At 43.3% G+C, this 25,341-nt stretch overlaps 1 protein-coding gene across 4 annotated transcripts in view; it reads right to left on the bottom strand.

Annotated features, from left to right (window-relative positions):
* suco (SUN domain containing ossification factor) overlaps positions 1-25,341 on the bottom strand; it is a 108,460-nt gene that overhangs the window by 17,325 nt on the left and 65,794 nt on the right. For 3 of the 4 annotated variants that reach the window (XM_085982315.1, XM_085982317.1, XM_085982319.1), the window contains 5 exons: positions 23,537-23,628; positions 9,283-9,348; positions 5,196-5,276; positions 3,892-3,985; positions 887-2,155 (listed from right to left, as the gene is read on the bottom strand). In XM_085982315.1, coding sequence (XP_085838441.1) covers positions 887-2,155; positions 3,892-3,985; positions 5,196-5,276; positions 9,283-9,348; positions 23,537-23,628 — 1,602 coding nt within the window. The remainder of the gene's footprint in view (positions 1-886; positions 2,156-3,891; positions 3,986-5,195; positions 5,277-9,282; positions 9,349-23,536; positions 23,629-25,341) is intronic. The other variant, XM_085982318.1, reaches the window with a different exon arrangement.

Genomic DNA, 25,341 nt, shown 5'->3' with positions numbered 1-25,341 from the left:
ACAGCGAGGATCTCCCACAGAGCAGAGACTGCCAGACACCTTCCTTTCTCCCAGTGAGCAGAAATCTCCCTCCTCCCTCCTCCCCACCACCCCCAAAGCAGATATGGCTGCATATTCACCACATCAGAGCTGGCATCACATACAACAGCAACCACACGGCCTAGACACATAGAAGATAGGAGCAGTAGTAGGCCTCTTCCCCCTTCACTGATGAGGGTTCATTGCCACCCCTGCCCCAGCCAAGCAAAGATCACCCATTGACAATAGCGAGATGAAAAATATAAACACTAAATTGACCAATTGTCAAAAACAAAAAAGGAGTGGAAGCACTTATGAATCAAGATAAGAAACAGGAAATCATTGGACAAAAATAGCAAACAGAAAATACACCTTGTGTTGCTCCCTCACCTCCACCTCCTCTTCTTTCCCTATCCTTCTTCATTGCTTACCCAAAGTTCAGTTATCCTACCACTTTTTCACTTGTTTGACCTGAAAACTGGAATTGATCTCAACTCGCGTGTGCAACGGTGTAAGAAAGAGATTATACTACAATCACAATAATAGCCCTAAGGGCCCATCGAGGTTGGCGGAACCCAACCACCACAGCTGAATCTGTTTTATCACACTGCTGAGCAGGTGGAGAACTAGATCAGAAGAAATACTTGAGAAAGCTCTTCTGCTGCACTTTGCTGACCAACTAGCAGCATTACCGACAAACGCATTTCAATGAAGTTGTAATTTTGTTTTTCTAAAACACAAATGAATTTAAAACATCAGAATTAATGAATAAAACAAATTCTGGCACTCAATTTCCTGAGCAAAAAAAAAAAATCTATAGTTCAATGTTTGAAAAGGTGCAAAGACTACTACAGGCTATTGTACACACCGTTGACTCAGTTCTTCTAGATACCGGCTACTCAGGGACATGTTCATTTCTAACGCCTTGATACGGTTGTTGAGTCGCATGAATACAGATTCCTTTTGGTTGGATCCATGTACTTGATTCCCATTAATGTATCCCAGGTCAGTAACATTATGCAATTCTGCATAGAAATCAGTCGCTGTTCTATTTAGCCCATTTGAGGATGGAACAGACAGGAGGATATCTTCTGCAGCTTGATCTTCAACTTTTGTCTCTACTGCCGATGTGACAGGCATATCTGAAACTGAAGGCAAAGCTACTTCCGTTTCTGCCAAGGTCCCTTTTCTTCTAGCAGTTTTATTCTGAATCTCAGTCGCTGGGTACTGGTCCATACTATCAGCTGTTAGTATGGGCTCTGTAGGTGTTACTGGTATTTGAACAGTTTCTTGGTTTTCGTTTACAGATCCATTTACTAAAATACCCAAGTTTGTGTCATTAACAGCTTCAGTTTCTAATATTAGCAAAGCTTCCTCTGAGCCTTCAGCTGCTTCCGTTTGTATGGTCTCCAGTTTTGTTTCTGTACCTTGATCCAGAATGGGTACAGTAAGTTCAGGTTGGAGGTGGACCTGGTCAGCCAGTTTGTCAGTGTCAACATCATCAGAACTTTGAAGAACGGCAGTACATGTCACATCATACTTTGAATCAGATATACTGACTTCAGGAGAATGAGAAGCAAGCGGACGATGGCTGGGCTCCAACTCAATAGAGATGGTCTGATTAATTAAATTCTCAGGCAAATTAGTACTGGACTGACTTTCACTGGTAATTTTAGACACCTTTTCAGCCAATAGACTGTCCAATTCATCATCTTTCACCTCTTCAGTTTCATTTACCAATACAGTTTCCTCCTGCGCAGCTAGCAGTTGGTGAATGTCAGGAACTGGTTCAACTTTTTGTTTACCAATGAGCGTTATGCTGTGCTGCCGTTGGAGGGCCACAATAACGGAGCACCATTTATAAACGTACTCTGAGAAACTAGAAATACAGGAAATAGTAGGCAGTTCCATGCAGTACATCGGTGTTTCTTTTTCATACCAATTGGCTCTATTATCATCATAGTCATCATCTTCAGGTTTTAGAAGTGTGACAGTGGACTGCCGATTCACTAATTCCTCCTCTTCATCGTGTACTAGCTGTACAATTAGGTTTTCCTTGTGAGCATTTGAGTCAGAAGGTTCTTGCTCTGGTTCACCACCTTCCTCAGTTATGGGCTTATCAACAACTGAGTGTGACCTAAAGATGCAGACAGAGTGCCAATTAAGTTTCACATAATTCATGAACGATTACAAAAAAACACTTTTTTGGCACCTAGTAATGATCAAGTACTATCAGGTATTATGTGGTCCATATGCAGAGTAAAGATCCCTCTACATGGTACCAACATATCTTAACCCCCAATCTCAGTATGATACCCCACACTAAAATCAATGTAAAATTTACATTTGCCACATCACCCACCCCCTCGACAGTTAACTATAATCCTTGCGGCCAGCAGAGCTGTAACTACTGTCTCACCAATCGAAGAGGTGAAAGAACAGTACTCTAACCTACCATGCAATCCAATCTTCTAATGTCTACTGTAAATAAAGGAATTTTGCTCACTTAAATCAAGACAATGAAGAATATTTTCTGTCTGATTAATAGTGCAGGGGCAGAACAAATGATTGCCGCATCTTTTTTGAAAGTAATGTAAAATCTGTACTATTAATTTAATACAGTAGATTTAGATTTCACCAGATATTTGACTTCACATATGTGCCACCTTCAGCAATAGCCTTAAAATGTATTTTGCACACTTGACGTATAAAATTCAGATAGAGTAAATAAGGAGAAGCTGCTTCCAATGGCAGAAGGGTCAGTAGTCAGAGGACACGGATTTAAGGAGAAGCTGCTTCCAATGGCAGAAGGGTCAGTAGTCAGAGGACACGGATTTAAGGAGAAGCTGCTTCCAATGGCAGAAGGGTCAGTAGTCAGAGGACACGGATTTAAGGTAATTGGCAAAAGAACCAGAGGCAACATGGGAAAAAATAATTATGTAGCGAGTTATGATGATCTGGAATGCACTGCCTGAAAGAGTGGTGGAAGCAGATTCAATAATGACTTCCAAAAGGGAATTAGATAAATACTTGCAAGGGGGAAAACTTGCAGGGCTATGGGGACAGAGCAGGGCAGTGGGACTAATTGGATCGCTCTTTCCAAGAGCTGGCACAGGCACGAATAGCCGAATGGCCTCCTCCTGTGCTGTATCATTCTAGGATTCCATAATAATAATCCTGAACAAATCAAGTTCATAGCAATGTTGCAATACATGGACATTGCTATCAAGTCCTGATTTCATCCTTCGCATTTTCTGACAATTCAGACCCAATCCATACGACAAGATTGCATTGCATGTGTCACGTTTGAGTCAAGTAAATTTGAAAAAGTTTATACAATACACGACAGTTCAATCTTTCTTCAAGCAATCTTGCTTTTTATTTCTGTCTAGTACACGACCACCACTCCCGTAGCTGGAAATGGGCCACAGATAAACTTTTCAAAATTGCTATTTTCATATACTTGCAAAATCCCCACATTAATTGTTACTAGTCTGCTTTATAAACTGTAGTTCAAATAAAAACACCATTTGCAAAGTGGTTACTAACTTCTCCATGATTAATGAACATGGAGGTTCAGATGGCATGACATTCCCTTCAAGTTATCAAATCCAGGATTAGTGCTGTAATTGAAATTTGTTTTTCATTTACTGCACTGTACATCCATTTTAGACCTTAAAAAACTACTACTTCAAAGTCCATGCTTACTTACTCGACCACCTCCAATCTCAGTCAAATTATACTACAACTGTATGCAGTGTTAACTAAATGCTCCAAGTAATAAAGAACAAGTCCGACGAGAATCAAATTTGATCAAGTACTAATTTGAAAGACAATTATTGTACGGTGTTTACAATGCTCATTACTACTCACTCTGGCATTAATAAAGAGGTAGGGCTAGGGTCAAGCACAGGAACAGGAATGTCCAATGTTGCAGTTTCATTCTCAGATCCAATACTTCCATTGACTGAAAAATAAGCATTCCAATTTTTTTTTAAAAAGGTAGAAAATTGTTTATTTTATTTTTTTAACGAGGGGAAAAATTAATCAATTTGGCTCAGTGGCATCACACTGAAGAGACTGTGGGTTTAAATCCCATTCCAGAACTTGAACACTTAATCCAGGCTGACATTTCACTGCAGTACTGAGGGGGCTGCAGTGAAGAGGTGCAGTCTTTCAGATGAACTATTAAACTGGGGCCTTGTCTGTCCACTCAGGTGGATGTAAAAGATCAAAAATACAATTTGAAGAGGAAAAAGGAGTTCTTACAGTCTGGGCCAAGATTCATCTTTCCAGTAACACCACAACAGATTAGTGGTTTACCTCCTTTATTGTTTGTGGGGCTTTGATGCACACAAACTGGCTGCTGCATCTGCCCTCAAATAAACAGACTACACTTCAAAAGTAATTCATTGGGTGCGAATCATTTCAGGACAAAAATGAAAACATGAAAAGCACTACATGAATGCAAGTTCTCTTTCTTTCTTTAAACCCCCTCAATACTTGATCGGGGGTATATTTCACCATCGGGATTGAAACCCAGTGAAGGCCAATTTTAGGATGTTCTAAAAAAAAAAATTGAAACTAAAATGTTAATTCTATAGTTAGCAAATAAAAGAAACCAAATCATATTGGGAGATCCCATCTACGATTACATAGGAAGGGAAAATCTCTTCAAATGTGAAAAGAGATATGAAGTCTATTGTTACTTGATACCCCCAAATCTGATTTGCAGCAAGTTAATTTTTTTAATCTCATTTTTATGTTTGAGATGTTGACGGTTTTGGATCACTACTTCACATTCTTAAAAAGAACAATGAAGGAACACCTACAAATTAGCACATGTACAATTTCAGTCTATAAAAAAGGTTCATTTGGTCAAGTTCCCAAGCACACTATTCTTCAATAGATGACCTGTAAAGGTAGACCTTTACACACCTTAAAACAGCGACTGATCATTCTTTTTGACCTCCATAGTATTTTCTGAATTTCTCATTTTAAATAATCCTTGGGAAAATAAATGCCTCTATGTAATGCAATGAAGTGCTGACATTCAAATAATTGCAGTACACAAACATCAGGATTTTACAATTAGAATTAAAAGGAAATGCTCTTGAAAATGCACATATTTGTAGAGGCCTTTAAATCCTCACCTACACAAAAAAGAGTCAGGTTACCTTCTGTTTGAGACATTTCCTCTGCTCCCTTCTTGGCCCCAAGCATATTGGCAGCTATGTTCACCATATTCAGGATAGCATCTGTAAGGAAACAGTGGTATTTGAAAGGAGGCCTGTTTGAGAAAGTTTCAAGAGGCGGGTTGCTAGCATTTGCATCTTTGAGATCAGATTTCATATACAGTAGAATGAAAAAGAACTTTTATATGGAATGTATCACTGGTGGCCAAAGGGCATAAAAGAATGCAGTTCATTTTAAATGGGTCTTTTGTAACATTTAGAATTTGAAAGCAATATACCTGTAGTGTGTGTTTGACTAATCTATCATTCAACATCAAAATATGAGGTACACAGTTAAAGATTTGAGATTGATTTTGTAAGCAAAGTGAACTGGAAATGCAACGTCCAAAAAAGCATTCACGTATACATTAAACCTTGAAATTAGTTCGAACAGGAATATTGCACAACCCACTAAACCAAACAGGGTAATTTCAATGCGTCACAAAGAAGCTTTGAACTAGAAGTATTAGAGTGCTCCAAAAAAATATCTAACATCAAATAAGTGGCAGCTAAATGATTACAAGCAATATTCATACCAGGTCAGACACAATCATAAAACAAAACTCCCTCAAAATCACCATAAACTCACCTTTGGGTCTTGCTTCTCCAAAAGCAGCTGTGAATATATATGTTCATAACTAGTGTATTCTGATTGCTAACAGGACATCCACATCTTAACAACTGTGGTTTAGCTACTCAATTGAAAAATGAATTATCTAAATATAATAGATAGAAGTAGCATACATTAGATTTAATGAACTTCAAGTAAATTGCTCTAAAACCCCAGTTAAAATGTCTTTTTATTTATTGATGGGATGTGGGCGTCACTGGCAAGGCCAGCATTTATTGCCCATCCCCAAGTGCCCTTGAGAAGGTAGCGGTGAGCCACTATCTTGAACCAGTCAACCACAGTTAAAAGTCAGTCACATGTAGGCCAGACTGGGTAAGGATGGCAGATTTCCTTCCCTAAAAAGGACATTAGTGAACCAGATATGCTTTTTTTTTTTTTTTTTATAAATAACATGGTCATCATTAGCTTTTGTTTTTCCATTTCCAGATTTATTTAAATAACTAAATTTAATTTTCCTCATGGTGGGATTTGAACTCGTCTCCAGATCATTAGTCCAGGCCTCTGGATTACTTGTCCAGTAACAACCACGATGCCATGTAGCATGCAACAATCTGGCAGCTTTAAATGAGAAGCAATGCTGTTTTATCTATATTTTCATTTTTGCACAAAGTCTTGCCATAAAATGTGTTCATAACAAAGAGTGAGGAAATCATTTAAATCAAAATGCCTGGGGTAGGGAGCAAAAGTGCCAATGGATGCAATTTTAAAAGTGTAGCTTCTGCACAAGTACACGCATGCTTGAATACAATTTTTCTATGGGACTTTTTATTTTCTTACACATGCGTACTCTTCCGCAATAGCAACGAGGGCCAGTGTTTAGCAAAATTTTGAGGCCAAGTATGCAACTACATGCAAAAATCAGAAAATAGACTGCTACTTTTAGAAATAAATTTGGTATCCAAAAGTAAGGCCAAGCTACTTGGATTTAATTAAAACCTACAATGCTCTAGGGAGCAACCCCCCATAGAATTCCTAATTTCACTGATTGTGAAAAGTGCACTAATCTACTGAATGCACAAGTTCAATACACAATACAAGCATTTCTCTCTCTCTCTCTCTCTGGAATGAGTCACACAATGACCATTTTCATACTAGCAATGTTGCACATGCCCTGATCACCATCCCACAGGGCATTGGCACATGGTGCAGCACTTCAACTAATTAACTCAGTCAGGTCTCATCACTGTCATCATCAGTGCTGCTGTCACTAGTCATTAGCTTTCATGACTGTTCAAATAAAATGCTGATATTTTAGCTGCAGACCAAGAGGACATTTCATTCAGACAGCAGAAAGCTGTTCTGTGCAGGCTGCAACTAACCGACTGATTTCAAGAAAGTGAGAACTGAAACATTTGAAGTTCACATGGCACAATTAAGGTGAACAGGCATGCCAGCAATGCTGTTAAGCAGCAGAAAACAATGAGCTTTTTGAGAAACTGACTGTGATAGAGCTACAAACAAAATGTTTGAGCTAGTGGGATCAGTTATTATATGTTTTTGTTCAGGAAAAAAAAGTTGCCCCAACTCATTTTCTTACCAGTTTGCTCCCATCCTCTCTCAAAGATGTTGAATGTTTGTTGGGCTCCAGTTCCACAGGCATGGGTTATGCTGGTACCGTTCAAGTTTAGAACAGAGAGCACCAATGTGCTATGTGACCACAGGGGGCATCACAGATGTGCCTTGTACTGTCCTCATCTAATCCCCACTTTTGAGAGAGATAGTGATCAAGTATAGGAACCATGGTTGATTTCCCACCTCTTAAATCAGGGGTGCTCTGGCCAATTACAACACCATTCCCTCAGCAAGACCAAAGTTCAAAATTGGAATTTTTCTGGTCTGTAGTGATCAGCCACTCACTGGATAAACTTGAACCAAAAAGTTACTGCTGTCAATAGAGTGTAGATGCACTACTATTCATATTTTCAATCCATGATGTATAAGTATAACTTGGCTGATTCAGATAATAAATACTCTTGTGGATTATGAGCCCATAAACATATTCAGGTAGCATCCAGTTTATCTGGTATTAAAGAAACCAATGTCTGATGAAATTGCACTTAGCAAGTTTGGTAGAAATTTGAGGTATATCAAAAACAAGTACAGGCCAATTCAATAGTTACATGAATTAAAAAAGAACTTTAAAAAAGGGCTCCAGCTTCTCGTATTTTAAATACAAGACAATACAATGATGGTGAGTAAACCTTTGACTGATGCTGTGCTAACACATCCATGAACCACAAAAGGAATGAATACAGATCTTTTGCTCTGGCTTCATAAAGGTGGTTACAATTAAAAACTAAGCCCAGAGTTTTCTACACGAAGTATTAGTTATTGATAAATACATACTCAGACTTGCCTTCCCCTTTAAGTGCTCAAATAATTATTTAAACATGTCTGCAGTTATAAATTTTAAAAAACTAAAAAACAGGAATTGTGTGTCAAATTTGGTTAAAATCCACCAAACAGCATTGTGTTATTGAGGCAATACTTCAGTTTCTGCAGATGTGTCAACTGGATATTTGAATAGCTCCAAACATTCACTTTCAAAAGGAATCCAGTGTACAGCAACTCGCAGGTGATTTACAAAGTCATGTGATAACTGGTGTAGTGGTCAAGTTTGATATGCCAATTTAATACATATTAATAGCGCCATAAAATAATTTTAAATTCTAGCAGGGCAATAGATTTAATAAGCGTTAGACAGATTCTTTTGTGTGAAAACACAGCTGCTGTGTTTTAATGCTGATAATTAGATAGCTGGTCCTAGATTAAGGAACAGTATTAAACTGGTCCTAGATTAAGGAACAGTATTATGCTTAATGACAACTGGTCTACTCAAGGGTGATCTCAAAAATTACAGATCACAAAACATAGCATTTTTTAGGGATCGAGATCCAATATTGCTTGAGAGAATTTGGACATTTCCCAATTACACAAAGATGACCACACAACACATGTTGAACCGATTGGCAAGCCCAGGTGGATGGAATGGATTAACAAGATGAAGTTGACCATTTTCTCCCTCTTCACTTGCCTTAAAAATGCAAGCTTTTCCACACATTCACCTGGAAAATTACAAAGTTTTGGAATGGGAAATGGGTACCATGGTCTGTTGCACTGGTCAGGTATCTCTATAACCTTAGACATTATATTCACCAGGCAGACACTCGGCTTCCAATTGTATAACTCAGTAAACATACAACAAGCCGGAAGACTGAGCAAAATGTTAAACAAGGAAGTGAGGAAATTTTAATTTCAGGGGTTGGGGGCAAGGGAAGAGAAGAGGCGATTTTCAAGACCTTAACTGAAGGCTACAGATTTGCAGTCACAATTTCTGAAATTTACCCTTTACTGTGAGATGGTTTAAAATGGGGAATTAAAAATTGATGAAAAACTCACTTGTGGCTGAACCCAGTAGATTTTTTGATGATTTTTCTTCACGAGTACCATAATCCAGTGGGTAATCTGTTTGATAGCAATGACAATACAAACATTTTCACAACAGCTACATGCAAACATTAGATAGCATTGTGTGCATAAGCTGCTAGTTGAAGAAAGCAGCTGTCAAAATTGCTTCAAGATTTTCGATTAAGATCTCCACAGAAATAATGCAGTACACATATAAAGCCATTCTGTGCTTTTATAGGCAAACGCGTATGGCAGTTTTACTTTTCGTGAGCCCAGACTCAATTCCAAATCTCTGGAAAACAGTGCAACCACACACTGCCAAAAATCAAGCACAAACAGAAAATAAAAGCTGCAGTTTATTTTTGAATCAAGATCAAACTGCTATTCAAATAAGCTCATTTCCCTATCTTATAAAAATCCCCAACAGTTCACTCCAATCAGTAAGTAGTGACTTTCAAAGCACATTACTTAATCCACTGCCTTCTACAATTTCCCAGGCAGTGAGATCCTCTCAAAATAATGGGCACGGCATAGGTGGTTGCTGTGGTCAAAATGGGCAAAGCAGCCAATGGCTACTCTGTCAGACTTGAGTTTGGTGCCACTGTTAATTTATTAAGTTCTACTTTTTTAAAATTAATATATCCCTAGTTAAATGGGTATTGAAGGTAATCAGTTGTCTCCATACCCTTTGTAAGCACTAAAACCTCAATATGATGGGCTAGATCCAACTACAAAACAATTATACAGATCTTTCTTGATATTAGCATGCCTCTAATTTGAGCTTTAACCCACCATCCTACTTTTTGGAGTCTGTGGGGAAGACATGGCTTGACGGAGAAAGGAGCATCATTTGCATAGTAATTTCAGCTGCTGAAAGAACAGCCATCATACAACGTCAACTATTTTACAGGTAGTTTGAGTCCAGTTTAAATCTTAATTGGTATTTAGCTCAGCATCTAAGAGAACTCATTATTGAAACAGCATATCTATAGCAAAGAACTCGAGCAGGAACTTGTTCTGCACACGTGCTGCATTTTATTTTTGAAAGACTGCTTTGGAGAGCTAGAACCTTTATTCAAGATATACATGCTCACTTCACCACATGGTGATCATTCTTTGAAAGCCCTTCTCCAATAGCAAATTTTCCATCTACATCTTACCTGCATCGTTATCTAAATTTAAGCAAGTTTGAAAATATATTTTGATTTGAGTTAGACAGAATTGGCAAGCGTACCTCACCATACAAAGAGTGGTTCACAAAACGGTGGTGGGGAGTGGCAGCAAGAGACGAAAGATAAAGGCCCGTATTTTCTGATCGGAGGCTTCCTGCGTGCGGCGGCCTCCGATCTGGAAAAAATCTACGCCCTTACCAGAGGGCTCCGGCGGTCCGGACTCTTCCGCTCCTGGGCCTCTCCACGACGAAATGCGCAGAGGGCCCAGGTATCCCAGGGGCGCAGGCGGTTCGCAAGCGTCCCTGGGATCACGTGGGCCAGCTCAACCAATGGAAGAAGGGAATCCCCTTCATACTTTTGACACGTCTCAGCATAGACCGGTCAAATGTATGAATGGGGATCACTCCAAAAACACATCAAAACATTAAATACATTTTTAAAAATCACATTTTTAAAATTAGTTAAAATGACATTAAATTAAATATTTTAAATAAAAGTTTTATTTTGAAAAAAGTTTTTTTACGGGGCTAAAAATAATGTTTTTTAAAATTATAAATATGAGTGAATTTTTTTTTTTCTTTTAACTTTTTTTTTTAAGCTCTTATGCTGGTAAAAGCAGGCCTTGCACCTGCTTTTACTAGGCGTAAGATTTTTAATGAATTTCAGCGGGTGGAGGTTCTGCAGAAAGCAGAACTCTCCACTCGCAGAGGCCCTTCTCCAGGGCAGGCACCCAATCTGTCAAGAGGATTCTTCACAGATCGGAAGTGCTGGTTTTCAGCGCATGTGCTTCGCATGCCTGAAACTGGCACTTGAGGTCCCTATGGGTGTGTACACAGCTCATACACACCCATAGGGATCGGAAAATACAGACCCACATTTCAAGGAATATTTTTGTTTTGCCTTCACACATCATAATAAAAAGTAGATTGTATGCGTGGTATTTTATGGGACAACATAAAACCATCTGATTTTTTTTTTTTTTTTTTTATAAAAAGCTTCGCATCACTATTACTTTAGAAGAATAAAAGTTACAATATATTGACTTATACATCCTAGGAACAGGAGTAGGCCATTTAGCCCCTCGAGCCTGTTCCGCCATTCAATAAGATCATGGTTGATCTGCGACCTAACGCCATTGGCCCATATGCCTTAATACCTTTGGTTAACAGAAAGCTATCAATCTCCGATTTTAAATCAACAATTGATCTAGCATCAATTGCCATTTGCGAAAGAGAGTTCCAAACTTGTGTAGAAGTGTTTCCGAATTTCACTCCTGAAAGATCTGGTGCTAATTTTTAAGACTATGCCCCTAGTCCTAGAATCCAGTGGAATAGTTTCTCTCAATCTTGAAAACTTCGATTAGATCACCCCTTAACCTTCTAAATTCTAGGGAATACAACCCCAATTTGTGTAATCTCTCCTTGTAACTTAACCCTTGAAGTCTGGGTATCATTCTGGTAAACCTACGCTGCACTCCCTCCACAGCCAATATATCCTTCCTAAGGTGTGGTGCCCAGAACTGCTCACAGTACTCCAGGTGTGGTCTAACCAGGGTTTTGTATAGCTGCAGCACAACTTCCACCCCCTTTCATTCTATTCCTCGATATATAAAGGCCAGCATTCCATTAGCCTTTTTGATTATTTTCTGTACCTATTCATAACATTTTAATGATCTATGTACCTGGATCCCCACTGTTTTTAGCTTTTCACCATGTTCTATCCTTTTTAGGTCCAAAGTGGATGACCTCACATTTGCCTCCATTGAAATCCATTTGCCACAGTTTTGCCCATTCACTTAATCAATATCCCTTTGTAATTTTATGCTTCCATCTATACTGCCTACAATGCCACCTATCTGAGTCATCGGCAAATTTGGATACATGACTTTCTATGCCATCATCGAAGTAGTTAATAAATACTATGAATAGTTGAGGCCCCAACACAGATCCTTGCGGGACACCACTCGTCACATCCTGCCAACTTGAGTACCTGCCCATTATCCCTACTCTGTCTCCTGTCACTCAGCCAATTTCCTAACCAGCTCAATAATTTTCCCTCAATTCCATGGGCTTCTACCTTAGTGAACAGTCTCTTATGTGGGGAAAGCAAATCTGAAGAATGTCTTGTTTTCCATTGCCACTGGCCCTCATTTGTAAGGTCCTCAGCTTGAGCATACATTTCTTTCCTTCTTTATTACAAACTAGCTGAAGTGCCCGGCGGTGCCGAGGGTCTTTTGAGGGCATGTTGTTGTTGGAAGAGAGGGAGCGCGCGCGACCGGGGGGGGGGGGGGGGGGGGGGGGAGAAAGAAGGGAGAGGGGGAGGGGGAAGAAGGGGAGGGGGGGGGGGGGAGCGCCCTGTCAGTCCGAGCCCCGCCCCCAAGGCCCGCCCTCCCAAGCCTGATCTCCCGAGCCCCCCCCCCCCCCCCCACACCGAGCCCCGATCTGCCGAACCCCGCCCGAGCCGGCTTCAAGAGCAGAGAGAGACGCCGCCGCGCAACCTACCGCGTGAGGCCCGGCCGGACTCGTCGCGCGCACTGACTCCTGTCCCACCCGCCTTTACTAAGATGGCAGTGGTGGCGACGCTCGGCTCAGGCCCGCCCCCTCCAGCCTTCACAAAGATGGCGGCGATCACGAGCCGCTTGTTGAGCGCAATGGGAGGTGCCTAGCTCGGGCGTGGCTGGGCAACAGAGGCCCAGGCTTACAGGCCTGGAAAAATGGTGAAAGGTAGGAAAATTCTTGATGTTAGAGAAAAGATTTACAAATTAATTAACTTTTTTAAAAAACAATGTGTGTTTTAAAAGCAACTTTTTTTTGCTGGAAATGTAGATTTGAAAAGAAACACGCAGAAAGTGGGAAAAAGAAATGAACAGTTTGGAATCAAGATGGCGGCCACTCACCTCGATTCAGAATGATAAGGCCCGCCCACACACGCACCGATTGGTCAACCGTCAGGTCACTGAACTGTAGGATTGGTCAATCACCACGTCACTCAACTGTAGGATGGCCCGCCCGCCCCCACTCGATGCAAATGAGCGGATGAGGGGAATTTTGAACGTTTTTTGGATACTGTCGGCACAATTTCTGTCCGAGCAAAAAGTAAATACGCCTGCAAGAGTCCCCTAATGATGAGCTTTCTTTTGATATAACATGTGTAGGTACGCTCTATAACTTTGAGAGGCAGAGAGACAGAGGCAGAGAGACAGAGACATCCTTATATATATATATATATACATAGAAACATAGAAGATAGGAGTAGGCCATTCGGCCCTTCGAGCCTGCTCCGCCATTCAACGAGATCATGGCTGATCATCCAAACCCTAGCACCCCGGTCCCTACACCGACAGCCATCCCACCCAAGCCCTATCCCCGTAACCCCATGTATTTAATCCCCCCTAACAATAAGGGCCAATTTTTATCATGGCCAATCAACCTAAACAGGTGTGTGTTATTGACGGGTGTGCGTTAGAGTCATAGAGTTATACAGCACGGATAGAGGCCCTTCGGCCCATCGTGTCCGCGCCGGCCATCAAGCCCTGTCTAATCTAATCCCATATTCCAGCATTTGGTCCGTAGCCTTGTATGCTATGGCATTTCAAGTGCACATCCAAATGCTTCTTAAATGCTGTGAGGGTTTCTGCCTCCACAACCCTTTCAGGCAGTGAGTTCCAGACTCCAACCACCCTCTGGGTGAAAAAGTTCTCTCTCAAATCCCCTCTAAACCTCCCGCCCTTTACCTTGAATCTATGCCCCCTAGTTATTGACCCTTCTACTAAGGGAAAAAGCTCCTCAGTATCCATCCTATCTATGCCCCTCATAATTTTGTACACCTCAATCATGTCCCCCTCAGCCTCCTCTGCTCCAAGGAAAACAAGCCCAATCTACCCAGTCTCTCTTCATAGCTGACGCGCTCCAGCCCTGGTAACATCCTGGTGAATCTCCTCTGCACCCTCTCCAAAGCGTTCACATCCTTCCTGTAGTGTGGCGACCAGAACTGCACACAGTATTCCAGCTGTGGCCTAACCAGTGTTTTATACAGCTCCATCATAACCTCCTTGCTCTTATATTCTATGCCTCGGCTAATGAAGGCAAGTATCCCATATGCCTTTTTTACCACCTTATCCACCTGTTCCGCCGCCTTCAGGGATCTGTGTACTTGCACACCCAGATCCCTCTGACCCTCCGTCTTGCCTCGGGTCTTACCATTCATTGTGTATTCCCTTGCCTTGTTAGTCCCCCCAAAGTGCATCACCTCGCACTTTTCCAGGTTAAATTCCATTTGCCACTATTCCGCCCATCTGACCAACCCATCTATATCGTCCTGCAGACTGAGGCTACCCTCCTCGCTATTTACCACCCTACCAATTTTTGTATCATCCGCGAACTTACTGATCATACCCTTTACATTCATATCCAAGTCATTAATGTAGACCACAAACAGCAAGGGACCCAGCACCGATCCCTGTGGTACCCCACTGGCCACAGGCTTCCAGTCACAAAAACAACCTTCGACCATCACCCTCTGCCTTCTGCCACTAAGCCAGTTTTGTATCCAATGTGCCAAGGCACCCTGGATTCCATGGGCTCTTACCTTCTTGACCAGTCTCCTGTGTGGGACTATATCGAAGGCCTTACTGAAATCCATGTATACCACATCCACTGCGTTACCCTCATCCACACACCTAGTCACCCCCTCAAAAAATTCAATCAAATTAGTCAGACATGATCTTCCCTTGACAAAGCCATGTTGACTATCCCCGATTAATCCTTGCCTCTCCAAGTGGAGACTAATTTTGTCCCTCAGAATTTTTCCAATAATTTTCCTACCACTGATGTTAGGCTCACTGGCCTGTAGTTCCCTGGTTTTTCCCTACTTCCCTTCTTGAATAATGGTACTACATTAGCGGTTCTCCAGTCCTCTGGCACATCCCCTGTGGCCAGAGAGGTCCTGAATATGTGTTAGAGCCCCCGCAATCTCTTCCTTTGCCTCACACAGCAGCCTGGGATACATTTCGTCCGGGCCTGGGGATTTATCCACTTTTAGGCCTGCTAAAACCACCAATACCTCCTCCCTCTCGATGTTAATATGTTCGAGCATATCAGTCCCCCCGCCCTATTTCTATGTCTACATCGTCCTTCTCCATAGCGAAGACAGATGCAAAAAATTCATTTAGAACCCCTCCTACATCTTCCGGCTCCACACAGATTGCCACTTTTGTCCCTAATGGGCCCTATTTTTTCCCCTAGTTATCCTCTTACCCTTAATATACTTATAAAACATCTTAGGATTTTCCTTTATTTTGCTCGCCAGTGTTATTTCATGGCCCCTCCTTGATCTCCTAATTTCTTTTTTTTTTTTTTTTATATAAAGTATCCCCCTGCACTTTTTGTACTCCTCTAGGGCTTCCTCCGTCTTTAGCCTTTTGTATCTGCCAAAAGCCGCCCTCTTTTTTCTAATCCATTCTCGTATATCCCGACATCCAAGGTTTCCTGTGGCTTTTGGAACCACCCTTGACCTTTACGGGAACATGTTGCCATTGTATGATCTCAATCTCCCTTCTGAAAGCCTCCCATTGCTCCGATGCGGATTTTCCTACAAGTAGCTGATCCCAGTCCATTTTGGCCAGATCCTGCCTTATCCTATTAAAAATCGGCCTTCCCCCAATTTAGAACCTTTATTTCCGGCCCATCCCTGTCCTTTTCCATGACCACCTTAAATCTCACCATATTATGGTCACCGTCACCAAAGTGCTCACCTACTAGCACTTTTTCCACTTGGCCGGCCACATTCCCTAGAATTAGGTCCAGTACCGCCCCCTCTCTTGTAGGACTTTCGAACATAGTTAGTTAATCATTCAATTCTGTTCTAACTACAGAAAATCAAAAACGAAGGTCACCTTAGCAACTAAGTGATATACCTATCAATTCGTCCAATGAAAAGCGACGAGTTAAGAAAGTAACTATAGGTTTTTATTGACTAAATAACAGAGCCCACCCTCGTGGGTGATCGGATCCAAGAAGGAGGAATACCAGCCAGTCGACCACCTTTATACCCGGGCAGGTAGGCGGAGCCGGCAGTGGTCAGCCCAGGTATAGCAGCGTGACAAGAGGCGATCTCGTACAGTGATACAACAATGTGAACAGTGATAACTATAGGGAAACGATCTAACAGTGATAACTATAGTGTAACGACAGTGAACGGTAAAAGTGGTTTACCACATTCACCCCTTGTTTAGATTTGAGTCCAGCAGGGTGAAGTGTACTACCAGTTCTGGTATGTCAGTCTGTCCGGAGGCCTCGTAAGCCTGTCTGATCGTCGCAGCGGCGGTGTTGCGTTCTCCGGTGTTAATGCTGGCGTCTGCGAGGTAGGCGAAGGCTCTTGGGGTTCCGGCGTACCGTCTACCTGGGCTGGAATTGGGGGGGGTGGTGGGGGGGGGGGGGGGGGGGGGTTAGCGGTGGTGTCTCCGGAGTGCCCGAGGGTGCGAGGTCTCGTAAGGAGACCGTGTCCTCCCGCCCGTCTGGGTATGCCACGTAGGCGTACTGGGGGTTGGCGTGCAGGAGGTTCACCCTCTCGACCAGGGGGTCCGTTTTATGGGCCCTCACGTGCTTTCACAGCAAGACAGGCCCCGGAGAGGTCAGCCAGGTTGGTAGCGTGGTTCCCGTAGTCGACTTCCTGGGGAAAACAAACATTCGTTCATGGGGGGTGGCGTTAATGGCAGTGCAAAGTAGTGACCGGGTGGAATGCAGCGCCGCCGGGAGGACCTCTTGCCAGCGAGAGGTTGGGAGGCCCTTAGACTTTAAGGCTAAGAGGACGGCCTTCCATACCGTCGCGTTCTCTCTTTCCACCTGGCCGTTCCCTCGGGGGTTGTAGCTGGTGGTCCTGCTAGTGGCGATGCCTCTCGCTAGTAGGAACTGACGGAGTTCCTCGCTCATGAAGGAGGCGCCCCGGTCACTATGTATATAGTTTGGGAACCCGAACAAGGCAAAGAGGTCGTTCAGGCATTTAACGACCGTGGTGCTGGTCATGTCTGGGCAGGGGAAGGCAAAGGGGAAACGGGAGTACTCATCAACAATGTTGAGGAAGTACACATTACGGTCAGAGGACGGGAGGGGCCCCTTAAAATCGATGCTCAAGCGCTCGAAGGGGCGGGTGGCCTTGATCAGGCTTGCTCTGTCCGGCCTAAAGAAGTGCGGTTTGCACTCTGCACAGGTCTGGCAGTTCCTGGTCATGGTCCTGACCTCGATGGATTAGGTCAGGTTGCGGGCCTTAATGAAGTGGTAGAGGCGGCCATTCGCCTCGAAGGCGGTATACTGGCGGTCCTCGGGGCGGATAGGGAGTTGGTGGTAGGCCAACTTAAGGTCGATGGTAGAGAATACCCGGTATTGAGCAATCTGATTGACCATATCAGATATGCGGGGAAGGGGGTATGCGTCCAGCTGGGTGTACCGGTTTATGGTTTGGCTGTAGTCGATGACCAGGCGGTTTTTATTGCCGGTCTTAACGACTACAACCTGGGCACGCCAGGGGCTGCTGCTCCCCTCGATGATGCCCTCCTTCAGGAGACGCTGCACCTCAGAGCTAATGAAAGCTCTGTCCCCGGAGCTGTACCGCCTGCTCTTGGTAGCGACGGGTTTGCAGTCGGGGGCGAGGTTAGCGAACAGGGAAGGTGGCGGGACCTTGAGGGTGGATAGGCCGCAGGTGTTACGCGGTGGGCGATTTAAAGGTTGCTGGTTGTCGACTGAGCGGGGGGAGGGGTCCACCGTATGCTAGAGTGACGCTTTGGAGGTGGGACTGAAAATCCAGCCCTAGTAGGACAGCAGCGCATAGCTGGGGCAGGACGAGGAGTTTAAAGTTTTTATACTCTGTGCCCTTAACCGACAGGGTCACAACACAGTAGCCGCTGATGTCTGTGGCGTGGGACCTCGATGCCATCGAGATCCGGTTGCGCGTTGGCTGGACAGTGAGGGAGTAGTGGCTCACCGTGTCTGGATGTATGAAGCTCTCCGTCCTTCCGCTGTCGAACAGGCAGGTCGTGGCGTGGCCGTCTACTTTGATGTCCATCATTGACTTGGACAGCTGATGCGGGCGAGCTTGGTCTAGTGTGACGGAGGCTAGTGTGTGGCTGAGCGGGGTCGCTGTAGTCTGTAGGTGAAGCGGTCGTCAGGTCTGGAGGTAAGGTGGCGGTCGAGCGTGGTGAGTAAAATGGAGGCGCCCACGAGGTGGGGCAAAATGGTGGAGAAGATGGCTGCCCCCACAACCCACATGAGGCACTGCTGGCGTCGGTTGCCTGGATCAAAGATGGCCGCCCCCATTGCTCATCTGTGGCCTTGATAGAAGATGGCCGCCCCCACAGTTCGCATGAGGCACTGCTGGCCTCTGCTGCTCTCCCTCTGCAGGCCTTCGCGAAGTGGCCTTTCTTCAGGCAGCTGGAGCACGTCGCGTTTTTGGCTGGGCAGCGCGACCTCGGGTGTTTCGCCTGCCCACAGAAGAAGCAGCCGGCGGCCCGGTCGCGGGGGTCCGAAGTCGCAGCCGGTACCGGGGGTGGCGGTCCCGATCGGGTCCGGGACGCCGACGCTGAGGTAGGTCCCGGGGGCAGCGCTACGAGGGGTATTGCGGTCGGGGTCGGGCCCAAGTCCCAGAGTCGCGAACTGTACCTGGAATACACCTCGAGGTCCCACTGGGTCACTTCTAGGGAGTAGGCCAAGGCTGCAGCTGTGTTCAGGTCGAGGTCCTTTGATTCCAGCAGTCTCTGCCGTGAGTAGTCGGACCGAAGGCCTTTCACGAAGGCATCACGGATGTTATCTTCAGTGTTTTCTGCAGCCGATACTGCTTTAAAGTCACAGTCCCTGCCGAGTGTTCGTAGCGCCCGTAAAAATTCAGCTACAGACTCTCAGAAATCACAGAAACCCCACATTGCAGATAGAGGCCATTTCGGCCCATCGAGCCTGCACCGACACATATCCCACCCGATCCCCATAACCCCCACATATCCCACCCTATCCCTGTAACCCCATGTATTTTAATCCCCCAGCCAATCAACCTAACCCGCACATCTTTGGACTGTGGGAGGAAACCGGAGCACCCGGAGAAAACCCACGCAAACACAGGGAGAATGTGCAAACTCCACACAGACAGTCGCCCGAGGTCGGATTTGAACCCGGGTCTCTGGCGCTGTGAGGCAACAGTGCTAACCACTATGCCACCGTGCTGCCCCGGGTGTTCGTAGCGCCCGTACTCTCCTGGCTGTTGCGGGCGGGATCTTAGGAGGTGTCTGGCATACATGGAATTTACCGGGCTCCGGTACTGCTGTTTCAGTAGGTTGATAGCGGCCTCGTAAGTAGTAATGTCCTGGATGAGTGCGTATACTTTAGGGCTCGCTTGGGCGGTCAGAACTCTCAGTTTGGATCTCTGAGGGACGCCAGATTCTTCCAGGTAGGATTCGAAGCAGCACAGCCAGTGTTTGAAGTCGAGGGCTGCGTTTGTTGCTTGTGGGTTTAGATCCAGGTACGGTGGTTTGAGGGCTCGCAGCCAAGCCGGCTGCTGTGGCTGTTGTAGCTGGGCGTCTGGCTGGTTGTTTGGCTGCTCCGTTGACTGGTTGTTTGGCTGCTCAAGTGACGACATTTTAAAATTTAGTCAATAAAATTGATATACCTATCAGTTCGTCCAATGAAAAGCGACGAGTTAAGAAAGTAACTATAGGTTTTTATTGACTAAATAACAGAGCCCACCCTCGTGGGTGATCGGATCCAAGAAGGAGGAATACCAGCCAGTCGACCACCTTTATACCCGGGCAGGTAGGCGGAGCCATGGGCGGAGTCGGCAGTGGTCAGCCCAGGTATAGCAGCGTGACAAGAGGCGACCTCGTACAGTGATACAACAATGTGAACAGTGATAACTATAGGGAAACGATCTAACAGTGATAACTATAGTGTAACGATAGTGAACGGTAAAAGTGGTTTACCACACTAAGACTTTACCATTTAAGGTAGATGGGACTTCCCAACCTACATGGATTCTTAAGGCAGTAGTTGTAGAATAAAATTCAGTCCCATGTTACTTCAGTTATTGCTAGATTGCATTTCAACTAAAATCACCTTTGAGTTACTCCAGAGACTTCAGTGCAGCACTCCCTCAGTACTGTACTGTTGGTGTTGTCTTTCGAATACTACATTAAATCAATATCCCATTTGCTTTCAGATGGAAAAAGAGATTTGGAATTTATATAGCGCCTTTCATGACCACCGGACGTCCCAAAGTGCTTTACAGCCAATTAAGTACTACTTTTTTTTTTGAAGTGTAGTCACTGTTGTAATGTAGGAAACACGGCAGCCAATTTGCACACAGCAAGCTCCCACAATCAGCAATGTGATAATGACCAGATAAACCTGTTTTAGTGATGTTGACTGAGGGATAAATATTGGCCAGGACACCGGGGAAAGCTCCCCTGCTCTTCTTCGAAATAGTGCCATGGGATCTTTTGCGTTCACTTGAGGGCAGACGGGGCCTCGGTTTAATGTCTCATCCGAAAGACAGCACCTCCGACAGGAGTGCTGCACTCCCTCAGTACTGCACTGGAGTGTCAGCCTAGATTTTTGTGCTCAAGTCTCTGGAATGGGACTTGAACCCACAACCTTCTGACTAAGATCCCATGGCACTATACAAAAAACAGAAGGGGAAGATCGCCAGTGCTCTGGACAATATTTATCCCTCAACCAACATCAATCATTTATCTCATTGCTGTTTGTGGGACCTAGTTGTCTGCAAATTGGCTGCCGTGTTTCCCTAGATCACAACACTGACTCCATTGTCTGAAGCACTTTGGGTCGTCCTGAACTTATGAAAGCATATATAAATGCAAGTTTGTTCGTTCTTAAATTAAATGAAATTCTCCATAACTGCTGGCTGAAATCCAACATGAATCAAGCTACCAATGTCTAGGATTGTTAATCGTGGGATTGACTTACTCTCTCAGACTTGTGTTAATTTAAGATGGTCATTAAGTTCTTTCTTTTAATATTTAATATATCCATACCTATTGTAGGTAAATCTCTAATAGCCACTATTGTTGGCAAGAAATAATCTATTTTTATTAAAATATAGATTTATGATAAAGGGTACACTGATGCCATGAAGTAGGTACTAGAATTTTTTTTTTTATTTTTTTTTTTATTTAAGAAAAAGGTAGATGGAGAAGGAAAGAGGGCAACTGAAACAGTTGTGTAAAACTTGTTGCCAAGAATCGTCAGTGGGGAAAACAACTACCAAAACATTTTAGTCGCATCTTGCATCAGATGGCTTTTTCAAATTATGAGTGTCTAGTCATGGATAATGAGATAGTCTGTTTATTTAAATTTGAGAAATTCCCTTTATTTTTCTCCCAGGGCGCACACCAAATGCAACCATGAAACTATAGGATCTCAGTCACTCCGAACCAGCCACTAGGCAGTGAGTAAAAGCAGCAAAAATGAATCTCCTTCCAGTTTTGTGTCCCACCATGTGGAGGTGTAGCAGGCAGGCATCTGCTAGCCACTTCCCTACACCACTGAAACAGAGGACTCCATGGCTTGAGAACAAGCTGCATCACATCAATCCATTGTCACGGTGATATGCCATCATACTCAACACCAAGATCACTAAAATTTTCCTATCCAATGCACATGTCCTGTAGCTGACTGTTTGAGAAGGAACTAGAGATTTGATTGTTTGGCTTTGTGGCTGCAGTCTAACCAAAAATAGAACAAATGACAAATTCATCCTCTCCAACCAAGTAGACACCTTATACCTTCAATTACTGCTGTGTCCAATTAACTAAAAGTTGGCAAATCTCGTTAGGGGCAGGGGCAGGGGGAAATGGATGAAGAAATCCAAGTGGAAATAGCAACATAGGGTAGGAATGGGACCCAGAAATTCATATCTGAATTATGATGGGTATGTCATGCAGCTGACCAACATTGTTTTTCATGGAGTATTCTTTCCTTGCACGCCTCATCCCATTCACAAAAATGTTCCATTTTCAATCATTTTAGATTGCTTTCTTCAGATGAAGATCTCTTTTGCTGGGCTTAAAGTTTTAATGAAGTAGTAAAATTGGAAAAGTAAATTGAAAATAGAATCTGATATACACACCAAGATCTCAAATCAGTCACAAAGTACCTGGATCATCTACTGCTTTATAGAATGTTCAATCAATGAATACATCTAACTAGACAAAGACTACAAAACTGAAAGCCATTTTACAGAGACATATAGAAAACATATAATTGTGGAGAATTCATCCATCCTTAGATGCTAGAAATAGATTAGATGGTTTCAAAAGAAAACTAGATGAGTACATGAGAAAAAGGAATAGAAAGATATGCTGAAAGACTGAGACACAGTAGACAGAATGGGGGGAGATTTGTGGCGTATAAACACCAGCACAGACTAGTTGGTCCGTATGGCTTGTTTCTGTGCTGTATATTATATGAAATGTAATTCTATGCAATTTTTGCATTCCTACTCAACCTGACGATTTTCTACATTGCAGAAATAATTTCCTAATGTTATGAAATGCCTTCATGTGGAATTAAACAAGTGCCTACAACTATTTTACAGTTCATCAAAGTACATAAAACAATTTTGAACAGTGGCAATTACAGCCATCTGTTTTATATGATTTTGAGGCCCTAATCATTTCATGCATATCTAATTTACAAATTCTCAGTACAATACTACCAGAGACAAATGCGCTCAAGCTCATGTAACCCTCAGCATTTCAATTTGCCAGCTAAGTTTTGGAGGTCCTTGACCAGACCAGCAGGTAAAGCACCTCACAGCAATGAGATGCTCCAGACTATGGAGAGGAAGAGGAAAAGGCTGTATGTTGCAATTTCACCCTGCGAAAACGATTGATGCGATCACATTACATTGGCAATTGTCATGGAACAATGCACTGCTTTCTTTCGAGACCTTCCAGCTAAAAAGGTAGATAACAGTCACCATGGACATAGAAAATACCGTTTAAAAAAAACCCATACCATAAAAAATACCGTTTAAAAAACCCATACCATAAAAAATACCGTTTAAAAAATCCATACCATAATCTTCATCAAGGTATTCTAGGCGTTCTGTATTGTACTGCGATTCAGCAATTTCTTCATATTCTTCCACCATGCTGGTACCAAATACCCTGCACAAAAATGTTTGTCATTATTTCTACTGCAGAGAGATTAGGGGACGTCTGCCAATAAGCCACCCGTACCAGCTTTTAAAATGCATTGATCAGTACATGTGGGGCTCCATTGCTAGCTTGCCAGGTGGAACTGTCCGCTCTCGCTCGCTTTATCGCTCTCTCCTTTACTTGCTCTCCAGCAAGGAAAGAAAGAAAATGCTGCAGGAAAGCAGGGTTATCCCAGCTTCCATAAAGCAAGTGAAAGAACCCAAATAAGATTTTTTATTTAATTAAAACAATTTTTCATTGCTACTTTTAGTTTTTTTCCTACTCTAATTTTTTTGGCGTTTGCATCTTGATTTGGAAGGGTGAGTGCCAAATCCCCATCATTCAAATGCATTTATCCTGGCCTTGAGATCTAGGTAAGCTTTCAGTAATATGCCTTAAGATAAAAAGCAGCAAACGCTGTTCCAAATCAATCAGCTTGGCTTTTTTGCATTTTCATAGTTGACACTTGGATTCAAAAATAATTGAGAGAGTCAACATTTAACTGAACAAATTTCGGTCTGTTTGTCTGTTGCAGCTTTATTCCTCTCTTCAAGCCTATAGTTTGAATAATTCTAAACATCTGTGGCATATTTAGCTGGGACATGGTTTGTTTCTTTGATTCTACTGCAGGATAGGCTCTTTATGCATTATAACTGGATTTATTTTTTTTAAATGACAGCCACCAAGCTAATCCTAGACAAACAAAAATACTGCATTTTTGTTGAAGTTTTTTTGTTCTTCCTGCAGGAAAGTATCTAACTTCCATTTGGCAATTGCCAACACAAACTGAAATCCAAAAGGCATTTGACAAGGTTCCACACAAAAGATTACTGACCAAGATAAAAAATCACAGGATTGGGGGTAATATACTGGCATGGGTGGAAGATTGGCTATCTAACAGAAAACAAAGAGTTGGGATAAATGGTTCGTTCTCGGGCTGGCAATCAGTAACTAGTGGTGTTCCGCAGGGGTCTGTGCTGGGACCCCAACTCTTTACAATCTATATTAACGATTTGGAGGAAGGGACCGAGTGCAACATATCCAAGTTTGCCGACGATACAAAGATGGGAGGGAAAGCAGTGAGTGAGGAGGACATAAAAAACCTGCAAAAGGACATAGACAGGCTAAGTGAGTGGGCAGAGATTTGGCAGATGCAATATAATGTTGGAAAGTGTGAGGTTAGGCACTTTGGCAGAAAAAAATCAAAGAGCAAGTTATTATCTAAATGGAGAGAAACTGCAAAGTGCTACAGTACAAAGGGATCTGGGGGGTCCTGGTGCATGAAACACAAAAAGTTAGTATGCAGGTGCAGCAGGTGATCAGGAAGGCCAATGGAATCTTGGCTTTTATTGCAAGGGGGATGGAGTATAAAAACAGGGAAGTCTTGCTGCAGGTATACAGGGTATTGGTGAGGCCACACCTGGAATACTGTGTGCAGTTTTGGTTTCCATATTTAAGAAAAGATATACTTGCTCTCGAGGCGGTTCAGAGAAGGTTCACTCGGTTGATTCCGGAGATGAGGGGGTTGACGTATGAGGAAAGGTTGAGTAGGTTGGGACTCTACTCATTGGAGTTCAGAAGAATGAGAGGCGATCTTATCGAAACAGATAAGATTGTGAGGGGGCTTGATCGGGTGGATGCGGTGAGGATGTTTCCACTGATGGGTGAGATTAGAACTAGGGG

Source organism: Somniosus microcephalus, chromosome 3 (assembly GCF_052327205.1).
Source record: "Somniosus microcephalus isolate GS21.2 chromosome 3, FLI_Smic_1.0, whole genome shotgun sequence".
In the NCBI taxonomy this organism is placed as follows: domain Eukaryota; kingdom Metazoa; phylum Chordata; class Chondrichthyes; order Squaliformes; family Somniosidae; genus Somniosus; species Somniosus microcephalus.
Note: the sequence above shows the minus strand (reverse complement) of the source record. Positions and strands in the feature narration are given on the sequence as shown.